General features: G+C 37.7%; 2 protein-coding genes across 7 annotated transcripts; both read right to left on the reverse strand.

The window, feature by feature from the left end:
- Positions 1-1,438: 1,438 nt before the first annotated feature.
- On the reverse strand, positions 1,439-3,675 carry LOC122649012 (pentatricopeptide repeat-containing protein At1g10270-like). Its single transcript, XM_043842359.1, has 2 exons — positions 1,940-3,675; positions 1,439-1,861 (listed from the first exon to the last, which is right to left on the reverse strand). The coding sequence occupies exons 1-2, from the start codon at positions 3,654-3,656 to the stop codon at positions 1,755-1,757; spliced, it is 1,824 nt and encodes a 607-aa protein (XP_043698294.1). The 5' UTR covers positions 3,657-3,675; the 3' UTR covers positions 1,439-1,754.
- A 1,403-nt stretch (positions 3,676-5,078) lies between these two features.
- LOC122656489 lies at positions 5,079-17,215 on the reverse strand. Of its 6 annotated transcripts, none has more exons than XM_043851067.1 (15): positions 17,115-17,215; positions 16,747-16,811; positions 14,995-15,123; positions 13,106-13,168; positions 12,908-13,009; positions 10,567-10,650; positions 10,366-10,484; positions 10,150-10,251; positions 9,414-9,530; positions 8,831-8,899; positions 8,612-8,678; positions 7,693-7,746; positions 7,522-7,611; positions 5,758-5,799; positions 5,079-5,344 (listed from the first exon to the last, which is right to left on the reverse strand). In XM_043851067.1, the coding sequence occupies exons 2-15, from the start codon at positions 16,762-16,764 to the stop codon at positions 5,225-5,227; spliced, it is 1,176 nt and encodes a 391-aa protein (XP_043707002.1). In that variant the 5' UTR covers positions 16,765-16,811; positions 17,115-17,215; the 3' UTR covers positions 5,079-5,224. The 6 variants fall into 6 exon arrangements, with proteins under 6 accessions (XP_043707002.1, XP_043706994.1, XP_043706968.1 ...); XM_043851059.1 differs by having other exon boundaries at positions 10,567-10,647; positions 13,106-13,180; XM_043851033.1 differs by having other exon boundaries at positions 13,106-13,180.
- Between the last annotated feature and the right edge of the window lie 816 nt (positions 17,216-18,031).

The following is an 18,031-nucleotide window of genomic DNA, read 5'->3' on the forward strand; positions in this document are numbered from 1 at the left end:
ATTAGTCCCAGTATAACTCTATACAGAAATCAAATGGTTCTTCAATGTCATATCTTCAGAATAAAAACAACAAAGCTATAACTAATATCCTGCACCAAGCATATCACATAAAGCAACTCACCTATAAACATACAATGCATCATTCTTTGATGATTTTGCGATAGCTAAAGGAAGAAAACCAATATACCATCAAGCTATGTATCCTTCCTCAAAGTATCTTCCAGGGCCAACGTGTTATCATGCATTTCAACTACATTACAAAATATTAAGCTCACAAATGCAGTGGAAAAAAAAAGTATTTCATTATCTTTGCAAAAGCCTCAAAATTCCCAAATTTGAACAGTGACCATTTTGCATGCCAGGAAAAATGAAAAGGGGAGATAACAAAAAATTAACCACTAGAAATGCTACCATCAATCACAAGTAGACAGGACGAACAATTGTAAGGTTGTTTTAAATAACTATAGGGTATAGAAAGAAGATTATACAAGTTCCTACTTGGAAGAAGGGAAGTTAGCAGGAGAAAAAGATATCTAAATTTATTGATATATATATTTTTTTGTGTAGGTTGCATATCCCCTTTCAACAAAGGGAAGGGGGATGTGTATAGTTGGACATAACATTCCGCAAAGTTGAAAACAAGAAGAAAATGAGTCTAATACCAATATTGAGAGCGTAGCTAACTCAAAAACTTGTTAAACAGGGTAACTAATATTTTAAACTAGATCCTTATATTTTTGCAGAAAACTATGGGAAAGGAAAATCTTAATTCACATTTCAATTAAAAGGAAAATCTTAGTTCCCAGTTCAATTATCTAGGATTGTTACCATTTTGTCAAATGCACTTGGTCCTTTCTTTTCCCTTAAATTATCTTACTTTACACACTTTTACATCCAATGAGATAGAACCTTGACATTCCTAGGGGAAGCATAAAATTGGAAGTAACACTATTGACAGGTAGATTATACACTCTAGAAGGCAAATCCTCTCTGGTACAACTAGTAAAAATGAAACCATGCCAGTCCAAAAGGCAGCCTACAGACCAATAGAACAGGAGAATGAGGAATTAACTAAACCTAAAACAAGAAACAAATCAAAACAACTCCTCCATTTGAATATTAAGGACTGTCACAAAGAATAGACAAATTGCTACATTTACAATCCAAATTAACAGCCAACCAGAAAAAAGATGACAGAAATCAGTTCTGTAATAAATGGTGAATAGAACTTGAAGCTCCAACAGAACATTCAGTATATTTATGTACTTGTAAAATCAAACATAAAGCAATATTGAGGGACATAGAAACACTATAAACAACTTAAGTGACGTCATCAAAAACATACTTCATACAAAATAGGCATAAGTCGTGAAAAATGACAAACCATTCAATAAGAAAGCATCAAGAGATCAGAAATGCTATTTTAAAAGTTATCATGTTAAGCAGGATCAATGGGTTAACATCTATAACTTATCTTCGAAAAATATGGACGTGCCCAGACTCTAGATCATGCACCAGACTCAAAGAATGACCACATCCATCAGATCAGACAGATATGGCAACACTCGTTACCTACAGCCAGACGCTTACATTAATCACTCCTAGGAGAAAACTCCTTGTATAATTATACTATCTTTGACACTGACAACCTTGGGACATTTTTTATTGTCCAACAGGACACAATATTAAATATTAAATATGCATCTGTCTTGCTCAACTAAAAATTGAGGGGAAACAAGGGCAGCCAATGGTTATCACACTCTAAAGCCAGCTGCTACCTGTCCTGCCATACCAGGCTCTGGCGATGATGGTGGTGATATATCTGCAACAGTTTGGAGTGCTGGCGATGATGGCGGCATACCTGCAACAGTTCTAAAATGTGGTGATGATGGTGGCATACCAGGACTGGTTCTAGGAGCTGATGAATATGGCATATTACCACCAACAGGTCCTACCCTCATTTCAAATAATCTATCGATCTCATCTTTTCTCCCTTCTTTACTGAAAGTTTCAGATATAAAATCACGGAGAGTAGGAGGACCAACAATTCCATTTCTCACCATCTGACTCAGCAAATCTCTACTCTTGTCTAGTTTACCCTCCTTGCACAGAGCCGTAATCACACTCTCGTAATGTGTTGGGGCTGGCTTCACATCTCTCTCCCCCATTCGTCCCAGAATCTGTGCAGCTTCTTCAACCTTGCCCCTTTTAACCAACTCATCAAACACCTTGTTGCAATATACTACATTGTATCTCAAACCTGATTCAACAACCATTTTTTTGAAAAACTCTACAACATCATCCATCCTATCTTCTTTCAAATATGTATCAATGAAAATCTTGTAAGTGTTGATATTCAGGATGACAGACTTCGTGGACATTTCTGCAAACAGCTTCTCTGCCTCCGAAACCAATCCATGTTCACAGAACTTATCCATGATGTTATTGAAACCAGCCGCATCCATCATATAAGGCTTCGACTTTGGCTGCGTTCCGGCCTTCTTGAAAACCTCAATAGCCTCCGATAACTTCCCCAGTCGGAAACACTCGTTCACCATGGTATTAAATGTATCAGTGTTCACAGCTTGGAAATTCGGTGGGGTGTGGTTGTCCAACATTTGGAGGAAAAGCGCAGAGGCCTCCGTGGCCTTCTCATACTTGAGAAGTACCTCCAAAAGGGTATTGCAGGTGACGGGACTCATCTTGAATTGACGATCAAGAAGGTTGCGGTAAGACTCCATGGCTTCAGCATCCTTCCCCTGTTTCCAGTACCAGTCCATGAACGTAGCATGGACGACACCATCATAGACAAGGCAACGTTCGCGGAGCTCGTCTAAGAATTCAATTGCTCTCTCTAGGTTGCCCAAATTGAGGTACCCAGCAATAAGAACGTTGTAAACCAAAGAGTCTGCACCATGGCCCTTGTTGAGCATCTGACGAAGGAGATCGACAGCATCAGATATGCGACCAGCATCAACTAAACCCTTTGTGAGATGCCGGTAAGTCACAGGAGAAGGGCTAAACGGGGCGTTAGCGAGGATGTGTTGGTAAATTTCGATTCCAGTATCGACGCGGCCAGCATCACAGTGTGTATTGATGAGGACGTTGTAAGAGACGATGTTAGGAACAATGTTCGACTGCTTGAAGAAGAAGGTGAAGAGAGCAATGACGTCGTCGTAGCGACTAGCACGGTACATAGAAGCCATGACGGCGTTGCAGGTGAAGACGGTGGGGCGTGTGTTGGAAAAAACGGCGTGGCGAGTGGTGGCAGAGGCGCCATCGAGGTCTCCGGACCGGATGAGGGATTGGACTCTGTTGTGGAGGTTAAGACGGGAGCCGACGAGGGCTGAGGTGGCGTCAGGGAGGCGAGGTGCGTTGGGGTCGGGGCGAGGACGTGGGGAACTAGGGTCACGACGGAGGGCGTGGAGTGGGGGTTCGATGCGGAGGCGGCGCTTGCGCCGACGCCGCTCGGCTGCGGCCTCTTCTGCCGATGAGAAAGCGAAGGAGCGGGCGGAAATGAAGTTGTGATTCACTTGCTGGTGGTGGCGATGGAGAATAGAATCGTTGGAGACGGTGATAGTGGGGATAGAGTTACTGGTCGGAGAAAGAGGAGATGATCGTCGGAGGGATCTGAAGATGATACGATATATAGTCATGATTGAAACTGATAACCTTTTATATATATTGATGATTAATTGATACAAAAACGCAGTTCTAGAGAGAGAGATGTTTTGTCACGACGACGATGTCGGAGCTCAGCGAGATACCCAACCCTGTCAGAAGTAAGAATCTGAAACCCTGAAGAGAGAGGCTAAAACCCTCAGAGAGAGAGAGAGAGAGAGGGACAGCCGGACAGTGGAGGGAGACTATTGGACTCAATTTGGGCTGCTGCACATGCCCAAATAAGATGGAGAAGGCCCACTGCACTACCTTTGCATTAGTTTTCCTTCTGATAGGGGAATCCACTGTATACCATTTAGTAGTGTGGTAGTACAAATCGAAAGTGAACCGTTTATTACATGAAACCAAAACTAAACCGCTCGATTTGGTTTTATGTAGCTACATTGATCTTATGTTGCAAAACCAGCATACTTAGGGCATTTATTTTGTCCAGAACAGCACTGAGCATGGTTTTAGAGGACGGTATTGGATTGGGTGTCAGTTACCACTGATTTTCCTTTTAAAAAAATTGGATTTTTTACTGCTGTACCCCTTATGTGTACTTCACTGATACGATAGTATCAACACAATATTGGGATCGGTGACTTACGATACCAATACATATGCGATATGGACGATACGATACCGATACTTCAAACCATGGTTAGGAGGGTTTGGCTTGAGGTTTTCAGAACGCCATATATCTGACTCCTTTATCCAGGCACTGCAGAATCCAAGCTTTGACAGATGTATTACAGTGATACATGATTCAATTTAGGAAAATGGATTCATATAATATATAGAGGGTAACAGCTTTGCCACCTAGCTTTACACATGAGCATCAGAACTGGAGTCTTTACCTGTCAGTGAAATTTGGATCCCAAATGACCATTCAAGCGGCAAATCTACTGTCAGTGCCCGGTGTTACTGCCTCCATGATCCTGAAATTTATTTATTGCAGCCATAACCATTAGAACAGCAGTAGTATCAATTGATAAAATTAATCCTGGAAAACAAGATATTCATCCCCCCCCCCCCCTTTCCCTGCCTCATCAAGTCTTACAAGGGCATAATAGAGTACATAAGAAATTAATAAAAAACAGTTATTGTCCCTATAAGTTTACAAACAGAATCTAGAGTTGCGTTGGGTATGCATTCCGGAATAGATTCTAGGTCTAGAATGCATTCTGAAGCAATAAAATAGAGAATAATCAAGTTTCAGAATGTGTTCTAGACCGAATCTTATTCTGGCAATGCATACCAAACACAGCCTACATTTCCTTAATAGACTTGTTTACTTTTCTAGGTCACTGCTCATTTACTCATCACAAGTATTGAAAGGAATTGATGACATAATTACAAGAATCACATTTACAACAGTATGAAAATATAAACAGAGACACAGAAAAGCAAACAGAAGACTGTATCTAAGATCAGCTTCTTACAAATCCTTCGCCATTTAATCTATCCAGTATGGGGACGAGTACCAGTGTAGTCCAGTTACATGTATGTTATCACGAACCCTGCCCCTCAGTCTAAGTTGAAAAGAGCTTATAAATATACACTAAAAGCTTCTCTGATTAGTATGTTGTTGATATGGATCGATCCAACATTTGTCCTCCTTTACTGCTTTTCTCCACCTAGTCTTGAAGGTCTGCAATTCAATGTATGATTGCCACCTCACCTGCATAAAAGTTATTGATAAGGCCTCATAATGATAGAGTAGGCATGCAGAACAGATATGATCAAGCCCTTAAATATCATAGATGAAAAATGTTTGATCATGAATTGATTATCGGCTGGTGATGTGTAGGCATCAGCACCCACTCAACCTTGCAAACCTGCTTGGACATCAAAAAACTGAACATAACAGCACCCTTCACAATTAAACAGTTGTCTGACATATGCATAACGATTAAGCAATATGCCAACTTTAACAGATTGTTACTGTATTCCTAAAAAAAAAAGATTATTACCGTATTCAGAAGAAAAAAAATGAAAATGAAAAACACTAGTTGAAGTGCAAAGTCCCACATCATCAGCCTATGGTACTTCACCAAGTTAATATTTTTCTGATATAAGAGGTCTGTTACTTACTGCAGATCTATTATCCTTCATTACACGGGACTCCGATGGTGCCTGCATTTACAAAAATAGTAAATCTCAGTAAATAAACATAAAAAATAATCTCAATGGATATTTTACCTAGACTAAGGATGATAAACCATCAATTGATAACAAGACAGGAAGTTCAATGGCAACACGAAACTGAACCTAATTGTTAAGTACAAGTTCACTGGTCAAAAGACCATCTATTAATTTGTAACTGTCTCAAAATTCTACATTAATGCTTCTCACAAGTCTAACCAGGCTGCAAAAGCTCAATCTCAATGAAACATTTCATCTTGGAGCTGAAGGGACACATCATGGATATACAACAAGAGAAAAAGAAAATCACATAATGAAATGTTATTGGTTTAGGGAAGTATTGGGAAGAAAAGTTCAGTGAAACAATAGGAGAAAAAACAGTAAAAGAGGCACAATTACAATTGCAAAAATAGTATTCCCCCCCCCCCCGGGGGTGCAGAAAAAAGAAAAAAGAAAATAAACTTAAAAGTCAAGTTAGTATGAATTATTGAAATGAAACCACGTAAAGAATGTTTGCCTAAGTGAAACATGGCTCAGAGTTTAGAAAGAAAAAAAAACCAATAAATAACAACTGTGTGAGAAACATGGCTAGGACTTCAGAAAGAAAATATGAAGAAAAAAAACAATAAATAACAACAATGTATGGCGTAAGGAAAGATTCTAAGACTTAAAAGAAGTTATGCCATGTTTGTAAGAATACATAATCAAGGAGCTGTTTCCTGTAAGGCCCACTTAATGTAAAATCTTTTTGTATGACAATTTTTACTGCTATACTTTTCTTTTAAGACAAATAAAACCATTTATTAAAACATCAACGACTGTTGTCCTATAGCTTCCATAATTCCAAACAAATCCCTGTTATCATTTTCATCTTTCTGTTTCCATGACCATAATTTTTAATATCTTTTGCTGGATTTTTTTTGGTAACAAATATCTTTTGCTGGATTACTAGTACCATGATCTCAAAACTAATGAATAGGTTCACCCCTCTACTTCAATCAAAGTTCCGCTGAGGCATTACATGGATGGTGTTAAGAGTATGATCTGGCTTTTTAATTCAGCTCCAAGGACTGGTTTGTAAGGCCAGTCCCTACTGCCAAAATGTGACACAATTTCTGATGAAAAAACAATCGGGACCCCATAGTAACTTGTCCCAACTGAGAGATTGCCATGAGAAAGAACAGCATGGTTAGATGACATCTACAATGTCTGATCTTCAACCTTTCTTATGGAGCCATTTCAATTGCTTTCTTCACCATCAATACAAACCATTGGGGATGATAGTTAAATTCATCCCAACATGCTGATTTTCAGCATAAGCACACACTCAGGTTGGAACCATCTAGTTATATGTACTTCGTAGTTGATATGTCATACACTTTTTTTTAATATTTAAACCTAGCCTTACAAGAAGGTCTTTGGGGCTGGCATGACACTATTCTATTCCTGATTAAAAGTCAAACTGCAGGTCACAGGGCTTGTCCAACATTCATCGCATTGAGCCACTATATGGAAAGAGCCACTGCAAGGAGCAGTTGTGGGCTGACTTTTCCAGTCACAGTTCCAAAATATTGCAAATAAATTTCTGTCAGCATATCTGTTTAAATTTGTCTGAGATATCATGCAATGAGGCAAGGTAACATATGAGAAATGTTATCCTGTCTTCATAGGCTACCCTGAGTGTAAATTTGTCTGAAATATCATCAATGTTACCTTGTCTTCATACGTTACCCCAAGTGTAGGGAGACCCAAGTGAACTATGAATTCTGAGTCGACCACCCCAACATTTTTGGTTCTATCACCCTGTTGCAACATCGTGTCAGATATCTCTAATGAGGCAAAAGGATGTTAAAACAAAAAAATTTCTAGGGATTGAGAAGTTGCCTGAGCACAGTAACCGAGCTGCATATCGAGGCCCCATGCATGTATCAAGTCATTCTGAATAGAATTCAAAGAAAAATCACCATAAAATTAAATAAAAAAACACCAGGTATAATATAGTTTTGAAAGCAGAATTAAAGATAGGTATTGATGCAGATCGAGTAGAGATTTATCTGTTATTACAGAGAAAACTAGCAACAAAATAGCCTTATTTCAAAGCCTACAGAAGCAGCAAAGAAAGGGGGAAAATAGGCTATCAGTTGGAGGAGAAAGGGTGGATAATAGGGGAAAGAAGAGAAGAAATATAAGAGAGATCGTAGGAGAGAGAGAGAGAGAAAGAAAAGAGAGGGACCAACCTCCACAAAATAAAACTAAACCTTAATCATTTCATAATAAAATTGTGAGTGCTGTAAGCCTTTACAATCATTTTATAATGCTGAAAATAGAAATAAAACTAGACTATAAAATTCCCAATCATGGGCTGAGTTGGCAGCCCTTTATTGACTCAAAAACTGACCCTTAATTCCTTCCCATCAACCAGCTGCTTTGGGAGGTGTTCTATCTTCACTCAACCACCAAATAACAACCTATTCAGATAAGGTAACCTCCTCACTTGCGCAAGCTTAAAAAAAGGGAAACTCCTTGATTGACTCAAACACTAAATAATAAAAGGAAAGAAGTCCTAAACTGAAAGGAAATATATCCAACTCTCCAGATGTGGAGACAAATACAAAGACAGCAACTTCCAGTATATTTCATTATGCTACAATCATCTAACAATTAAAACAAAAAAGTACAACAATATATCAAACTCTCCAGATTTTGTAGAGATGAGATTGGAAGCCTTCCCTACTTCCTCTTATCCTAGTCCAGTCTATGAAGTATATAACCAAATCCATTTCAGAACATTATTATGGAGTACCTGGATCATATACCATGCACAACGCCAAGCTGCTCTTGAGAAGACAGGTGCCATCATTTCTACCCACCTACATCGTAGCTTATCTTTAGTTTACATGGATATAATAACAAGGTTCTGGGGGGTTAGAAAAATGAAAGAACCCAAAAGAACGAAAATAATCAATGGAAACCAGAAAAAAAAAAAAAAAAAAATCAAGGGCATGCGGCTTGTGATCTGCACCCTGTGCATGGAGGAGCAGTACTGTTATCGTCACACCTCTTCCCTCTACCTTTTGACTTGTAAATCCTTCTGTTGATGCAAGACCGGATGATCAAAATCAATAATAGTTTATAACTAAAAATAACAAAAACCTTATACAAGCACTTTCTCCGACTAAATCCAAATTATAGATTATTACAAAGGGTAAATTATAGTTTGATTATTATATGTTGTGTTAAAACTTCCAGACAGAGCATCAATATCTGTGGAATACATGCAGGAGGGTGTGCCAACATATATGCATCACCAAGGAGATCTCTCAATCAAAAACCAACCTGACAATATAATGTTAGCTAATCAGATTCCACAGTTCTTTTCATGGCATTTCGCAAAATGCTCTTGATTATCTGAAGGAATGCTTAGATCAGATGGTAACAACCATCTAGTCGGATTGATTTTTGACACAGTATGTACCCTGCTTTGAACCCATAGAATGAGGAGCTTATCTGCAGCATTCACTCCATAGGTTGTAGGTTCTATTTAAAAAGACTATATCATAGCTTTACTAATCAATTTCCTAGCCTTGGAAAGATTATATGATAACCTGTGCACTGTTGATCTCCTTCCACGAACAGTAATTTGATGATGCACCTCTGACTTGGTGGGATCTAGTGCTGGCTGTGAAATTTCCAGTCCTTCATGTTTGATGATCGATAAATAGCTGCCAGAGGTTCAATATGTCACACAGTATCAGGTGAAAGAAAGGACCATCTCATATGATGCCTCATTAAATTAAAAGGCATGCCTTCTAAGGATAAGGCTGAAATTGAGAGATAAAAGAGTTCATGAGTTGGTCTTGGGCCTAGCACTTGTTGACTATTGAATAGGCTTAGGCCTGAAGCCTTCCCTGATGAAAAAGTATTTCAGACCTGGATTACTTCATGGGACAGCTCATGTACGTCCCCCAGACCAAAATCTAATCTAAAATATCTCTAAACTATATAGGTAAACCTGTCATTTTCAAAGCAAAGAAAAACCAGGATTAGATAAACCTAGTTTATAAGGAACTTTCACCAACAGCAGTCTGATTGGCGTTGGAAGTTATTTCAGGGAAAGCACAGAGATTTTAAGGTGTTTCCCAGTCAAAGAAACAGATTTATATGGATTTAATGATTCTTATTCTCATGTGTCAAAATAATGTTTCCAGAAGTACAAAGAAGGCTTCTCCTAGCTTCTTCCGGAAGATTCATTATTGAAGATGAGCTTAAATGGCACCAAGGCAGTAACTTCTATGAAACTAACAAAATTGATCCTTAAGAAATATTACAGATCATACAGACCGTCCTGGGTGAAAGTTTTTTAGTCCAAGGTCCTCATCCCAGAGAAAAATATAAGTGTATTCAGCAACTATATCTGGATGCAAGAAACGCTTCGCAAACCACCTACAAAATCATAAAATGCAACTATTACCCAGAGATTACCAAGCTGTAAACAAATGTATATAAGAAATTGTAGTTTCAATATTAGATAAACCGCTTTCATGGATCATACATTACCATTTAGTTTGATTAATTGCAGAAATATGTATAGCTTGATCACTCCATTTAAATTCCCGCCATTCATCCACCATACCATCATAATGAAACAGCATCAAAACAAAATTACTTGAGAGAAACTGCAATGTGGGATAGCAGAATTAATGAACAGATTAACGGAGAAGTACTATAAACAACTGAGCATAGATGTTTGAGTGTCACCTTCTTAACCATTTGATTTACATTATCTTTTTGATTTATTCCAACTGCTATGGCCAACAAGTTCATTGACGGCTTTGCTCTCTTCTGGTTTAAACATCATTAGATATGGGCAAAAACCATAGAATAAAGTAAGAAGGCATACATATCTCTGTGCACAATTGTATAAATGTATGAAGGACGATAAAGTTTGTAAAGTTCATGAATTGCCATGTGGCAGCCGCTGGTATAAATAGGTGGGTCCATTTTACAGAAGATCCATCGCCCATCTCAGCGGTCAGCTTTCAGAGAAATATGAGTATGTAAAAGGTGTCCAAACATGGTTCAAATTTGTAAAACATTTCAAAATCACAACAAACGTCCATTATGTAATATTAGACGTCAATGGCACCTTTGTAATTCTCTACAAATTTGGACACATTTTTTTATCCATATGAGTATGTATAAGGGGTTCAAACGTGGTTCAAAGTCATAAAAAACTACAAAATGACAACCCCTCCATTATGTAATATTAGAGGTCAGTGGCACTTTTTTACCCATCTGCATGCTCGTTTCAAACTGAAATTTGACCAGTGAGATGCATGGGGAACTTTATAGCGTGGACCTGTCCAATGTCTTACCAATTGCCACCAAGTGGCAACCTGTAAACTTCAAAAGTTTACCAATCTCCATTTACATTAGCAAGATCGATTCTGGGAATGTTGATTTTTGCTTTGAAAGGGAAGCTAGGCCACTATTATCTCCCGCATTAGCAGCATTCACGTAACCCAAAAAAGAAGAGCGGGGGGGGGGGGGGGAGAGAAGCAGCACTCCTGGCATTCAAAATTAAAATACTTTGATGGCAAAGAAAATTTGGTGCTTGAAAATTTTCCTGCTGGTTTTTCTATGCAAGAAAGGAGAATTGATAAAATGGCATGGCTAAATACAGAGCTGCATCTCAGCAACTCTATATTATAATACTTCAACAGGGAAGAGAGCTTGGTCATTTGATCGAAGGCAAGTTCACTAGCTCCCAAGTGAAAAAGCTAATGCAGCTTAGGTGAATTTTCTCTCCCGGATGCTACTTCTCAAATGGAATAGTAACACTCCTCTCAGATCAAAAAATTATACAAATAATCTAGAGAGGAAACTCTAGCCCAAGCAATGGTGGAGGTACTGTCCGCAATGATAAATCAGATCCAAAAGTTTTTCCACAATACTGCAGAGCTATTAATAATATGGCAGAACTCTGAGCACTAGCAGATGGGTTGTTTCTTTGTGCCAAATATGGTTTTCTTGATGTTATTGTATGAATGAGGTTTACTACTTCCTGTTAATATTCTTCATGATTCTCATGGCCCATCATGAATTCGTTGGTATAAATGTGTAACACGCAGATAGTCATTGAGACATCAGGTTCATCGTGTCCACTGGGAGTATAACCCACCGGCAAACAGCCTTGCAGCAAGCCTCATCCTATGAAAACAGTATGATCTTCAGAAATCTTTATCTTCTTTCCTGAGCTCCAAGAAATGCCACGTCTGATGATCATTCAGATCTCTTGGTTAACCCATTCAGACCTAATGCCACTACCCCTGCTCCATTTAGTATGTTTGGTGTCAAATGAATGCTCTCCTCCTTCATACAGGTAATGAAATCCTGTGGTGAGCACTGTGCCTCGGAAATGTCTCAGCCCTAGTTACAAGTTCTACAGCGAAGATTAACTGAAACAGGAAAAAGAATAACTCCTTTAGATCCTGTGTTTTTATGGTATTTTTATTTTATTAAATATTTAGGAGTTGTTGCATTTGGGCTTTGCCTTATCCTAAGGTTTTACGCATTTCTTCAAGTAATAAATATTTTAGGGCATGCTGAGGATCTTAAACTTTTCTCTCTTTTTTTCAGTCTCAAAATTTTTTAGGCATTATATTTTTATTGTACTTTTAATGATTAAGTTTTGAATTCAGGGATTCAGGAAGATTACCAACGATTAAAAATTCCACTTGATTGATTCTTTCATATACTGGTTCATTTCCTTGAGTTTTAAACCCTTAAAATTTTTCCAGTATATGTTTAGGAAATTTTTTAAGTTTGAGGACATTACATCCAACACACCTGAGGAAATTTAATGTCAAACATTTCAGGCATATCCCAACCCACCAAAAGGGAAATCCCCATGCACCCATCTCACATCTCAGAAAGAACAGTACTTAAATTAATTAAAGGAGATGGGAGGAAATAAGGTCCTTCAGCAATTGTAAAATTTATACACACTTGACAAGAAGTGATCAAGTAATGAGCAAGGATAACGACAATTTCTATGTCAAGTAAATGAAAACTACAAGCTTTATCCATAGGTCCATACCTTTTTCATTGATGATCCCCATAATGGCTGAATTTCCAAGTTAGACAGCTTAGAAATAATACCCATTGGTAATGCTTCACTTCCAAAGGGCTTGCATTGATTCTAAAACAGATGAGAAAACATAGGTATAACAAAATATTCCATGTATGCTCATAGACCAGAACAGGAAAGATAAATGACATCTCTAGAAGGATGAACCTCGCACGAATTTGACTTTGTGTTCTTCTGCATGTTATCGACGATTACCCATCTTGAAAATCTCTGCAAAGTAGCCTAACAGTTACTCACTACATGGTATATGCATTCCATGGAATTACAGTACGTAAAAAGGAAACTAAAGAATATGATTATATGAATATTACCACATACACAAGCCCTAAATTCATAGAAGTCCAATAAAGTAAAGAAGCAAAAAGTTAATATTCTGAAAACCCTTGATTGCCAACCAATGTTATAAAACATATAGAGCAATTCTCAGTAATGAATCAGATCGTGATTCAAGGTGGGTTCAACCTAATTGGCAAAGAAAACTCACAAAAATGCTATAACTGTTAAAAAAATTGCAAACTTATGTTGCAAATCAGTCAAGTTTTCACTTCAAATTGAGTACTAAAATTATGAACCCAAGAACAAGGTTTTAAGTATCGGTATCAGGTATCATATCAGAAGGTTGATTTAAGAGACGTATCATATCAGAGAGACGCAACAAACGCCAAAGATACGCATGGAAATGGTCAAGAAACGCATGGAAATGCTAAGGATGCATGCAAAATATATTTTTGATGCATCAAACAGTATAAATAAGTAATATATGACATATAGCATGTATAAAAGGAGAACAATGTACGACAACATAATTTCATTCAAATGATTATATTTAAAGGATTAGGTTTCTTACATGTAAGGAAAGAAAAAGAAGTTTGATACTACAGTTTTAAGAAGAAGATGGAGGATGGGGGGAGGACTAAAATAATCAGGTGTCAATCTCTAGAGAAAATGATTATAGGGAATTGAACAAATACTCCATGCCTTTGGGGTTACTGTCCTTGTTCTTTGCTCTGAATTTTCTCTTAATGAAACTACTTCCTGTTGTTGTCTATAGGGGGAAAAAAAAGAAAAGAACGAGGACCTCTATCCCTAATCTATTATGAATTAATGTGTCGTCAATTTATAGAGAAGTAAAGATATTGTAAAAAAAAAAGGCGTACCCAGTGCATGAGGCTCCCACCCTTGCGGGGTCTGGGGAGGGTCATAATGTACGCACCTTTACCCCCGTGTCACGGAAAGGCTGTTTCCTGACTCGAAACCACGACCACTAGGTCACTATGGAGCAACCTTATCGTTGCACCGAGGTCCGCCCTCCAGAAGTAAAGATATTGAAACCTCTAAAAACAAACCAAAAAAACTAAAACAAAACCAAATTACAAAAGTATACCATAAAACATACCAACTATATTGCCACATTAGAACAAATTTTTTTTTTGCTTTCAAATTTAATCTCTTCTTTGTTCATCTGATATGTCCAACATGCGTTTGTGCATAGTACATGAATATCATAGTTTATTTTGTGTACATTGTGATAATGGCCACAAGTCCCTAATCCGCAGCTCTTCGCATGCCAATAAAAAATGAGAAAACTCTCCAACAATCTCTAAGTTGTTAAGGTCACTCAAAGTTCCAATAAAAATGAGAATTTTCTCTCTGGAAAATGTAGAGGGCAAAAATATTCCTCAAAGCCACAAACATATAAAAAAATTTATCCAACGTACAAGATATCTATGGGGGACTAAATTAAAGTAATTATATCAACTTCATATTCTTTTGAAATAAATTATTGTATCAACAATTATCCAGAAATTTCCATACACATGATAACTTTGTCCTTTTATGCCTAAAGACAAGATCCAGCATAGACTATCATGTTCTCTAATGGGATAAGAAAAAAACACCCAACTTGCAACCAGAGAACTAAACACACGAACTTACAGATAAAAAGAAGAAATCAAGTACTCAACCACATAGAGATAGGAAGAAATAATGAGATACAAACACACAGATAGCTCTGGGTAGGTAGAAATAATGATTACTTCTTTGTAAGCTGTGGTTATAAATGCGCCCCCAGTGAAAAAGGCTACACATATCAAAGCTGCAGCGAGGAGGAGACTGCAAAGGAGGCATGATCTACTCTTGGGATCTGCTGGTAGTGAAACTGAAACCTGAGAGGGAAAGGTAGTAAACAAAAATAACTGAAAACGTGCAAAATATAAAAGAGATTGATGATTTGAAATTAGTTCAAAGTGTACCTTCTGCTTATTTTCATGGTTTTTATTAAATTTTGTGTCATTCAATACTACATATATAAATGAAAAAAAATGCAAAATATCAAAGAAAAGATAATGTAAATGATACAAAACATAGTTGTCACGGTGTCTAGGACCCAAGGCGTTGGAGGGGGTCCAACATCAAGGCGACACCAACTAGGCGTCCAAGGCGCCTGGATGCCTAGGCGTCGCCTTGACAACTATGACACAAAATTGAGTAATAGAATAATGCTCCATTTGTTTCAACAGAAAAATATTTCCTGAAAAATCAATATTTGCCATCCGTCTTTTTTTTTTTTTTTTTTTTTAAATCATACATGATAAGAGAGCACATTTTGACTTGGTTGACCGGCTAAACAGTTCCAGTCATATGATGGGGTGGTGTCCTCCCTGGGTGTCAAATTATAATTGACCAAGACACCACCAATTTTATTTTGGTAAACAACATCCAAACAAATAAATTGGAGTTCTTTCCCCAAATTTTAGTATTGCTTTTCATTTTCTGATCTTATTTTACCAATAAAATTTTCTTCTGCTTTTCAAAAATGCTTTAAAAAACTTTTGAATGAAAAATGAGCTGAGTAATATTTTGCAGTATCCCATGAAAAGTCAAACTTATAATATAAAGATTATGTAACTTCTGAAATTCAACCAGTCAAAGCAGTGATAAATTCAGTTTTAGTGAACCATAAAAATGCAAAGTTTTGTGAAACTTAGTGAAATTCTACAAAAATGTAAATCCTCAAGTAAGGGTTAACTGTGTGGTGATTCCCAGCAAACAGAATTGCCAATAAGTTCCATTTTTTTCCCCAGTATTCTATTTAACAAAAATCACTTTTTCTACTCTATGCTTTGATGGAAGCAGATAACATAGCAACCAATATTTTACTAGAACCTGTCTGCCAAAATATAAAATGTTAATATATACAATTCTAATCTAATAAAACCAAAACAGAAGGTTACCCAACAGAACCAGGTTATCTGTAGTGCAATAACGAATCAACCAAGCAAAGCATTGAATTAGGTAATTTCGTTAACAGAGTATCGCCTTTAAATCACACAATTAGAGGACTTCTTCCTACATGAGAAATGGAAGCAAAAACAACACTCGCAGTGCATTGACAGCACTCACCCTGTGCTACTTACATGCGGCTGTTCATTTCTTCAGATAAATTGGATACCAGTTATCTTACCGAACACCCTTCTACTGGGCTACATGTTAGTAGCACCACATGGAGACTTACACTCAATGACAGAGAAAGCAACTGTTATTAGCAATCGAGAAGAACTCTGTTATACCAAACCGCCTCCCTTAAATTGCTGTAATCAGACCAGCCCAATTCGAATTCCTCACTTTCCATTCCAAGTGTACTTTAAACTCAAACGAATGCGCAAACCCTTTTTAAGTACCGAAAGACAAGATGCAAAACTACTTCATGGCACCACCCCCCCTCCACTCACATAAACAAACAGAGACAGACTGACTCTCGCAGAGAGAGAGAGAGAGAAAGGGCTTACCCAGTTCAATATTTTCATCTTCCCACGAAACACAGAATCATCAATAGACTAGAATAACGGCTGCTCTGCAATAATAGAGTAAAAAAAAAAACCCCCACGGATGAGGAAAATGTGGAGAGAGGGTGAAAAAGGCGAACAGATAAACCAATGGCAAGAAAGAAAAATGGGGGCGCGGGAAGAACAACGAAAGTGACAACATCATCATCATCTCACAGTGGAAGAACATAGAAATTTAAAGTTCATAACATTACATTAAAGTAACAATGGTCGGCCAGCATCTAACAGACAATGATAACAGAAAAAAACAGATAGAACAATGGAGAAAAACCCACAAGAGAAAAAATTAAGTAAACAAAACCTGATACCACCACGTTGCTTCAGAGTCGGGTTTCGGATAATTCCAAGCTGTCTGCCAGAAGCAAGAACTTACTATAGTACTTCGAGTTTGAACTTGAAGTTGAACACCACCCTCTCCCTCCCCGGAAAACCAGGTTCGCCTGTGTTTGCTTGTCTCTGGAGTTGGAGAGTGAAACAGAGAGGATTTATAAATCTGTCTGGGTTTTCTTTTCGTTTCTTTCCTTTTTTAAGTTTTAACCTGGCGGATTACACGGACCTGAGAATATCGTGCCATCGTGAAATCGAAGTAATGATAAAAGCCAGACTCGAAAGAGTAGCTTTTGCAGTGGCGTTGAAAAGTTCACACGAACGAGGACCAGGTTGTTATCCCACTGTTACGTGGGGCCCTCTTATAAACTATGGTGGGCCTACCACGCTTCATCCCAAATTAGGACCGGGACCTATTAACCAAGTCGGAACCATTTAATTAAAAAAAAAAAAGACCAGACCGGATCTATTGCTATTCAGGTCCATTATGGGGTCAGCCATGAGGGTTTGGATTTGGAGATTTTAATTTTTTGTCATTCGCTTCACTCTTTTGGGCCAAAATATTCATATACTGCAATGGACCATTGAATCCATGGGCCTTACGCTTCGATATAGATTTTAGTCTAATTTTTCCTATATGGTTCAATCAGGAACCAAACTGAAACAGATAAGAATTGAGCCATTGACACGGGTAAGCGTACAAAATTTTGTTGCTATCCAAGTTCGCAGCCAAGGAAATGGAATAATTCACTTCCCGTTGGTTTAACAAATATCCTCCAAGGTTTTTGCATTTTCCAAAATACCTTCGAGATGTTATTTCCTTAGTGGTGAGCCCTAGGGAGGAATCTATGTCGATAAAATTTCCGAGTCATGGAAGGATATTAAACTTTTCCAAACTATG

This window comes from Telopea speciosissima, chromosome 1 (assembly GCF_018873765.1).
Source record: "Telopea speciosissima isolate NSW1024214 ecotype Mountain lineage chromosome 1, Tspe_v1, whole genome shotgun sequence".
NCBI classification, from domain to species: domain Eukaryota; kingdom Viridiplantae; phylum Streptophyta; class Magnoliopsida; order Proteales; family Proteaceae; genus Telopea; species Telopea speciosissima.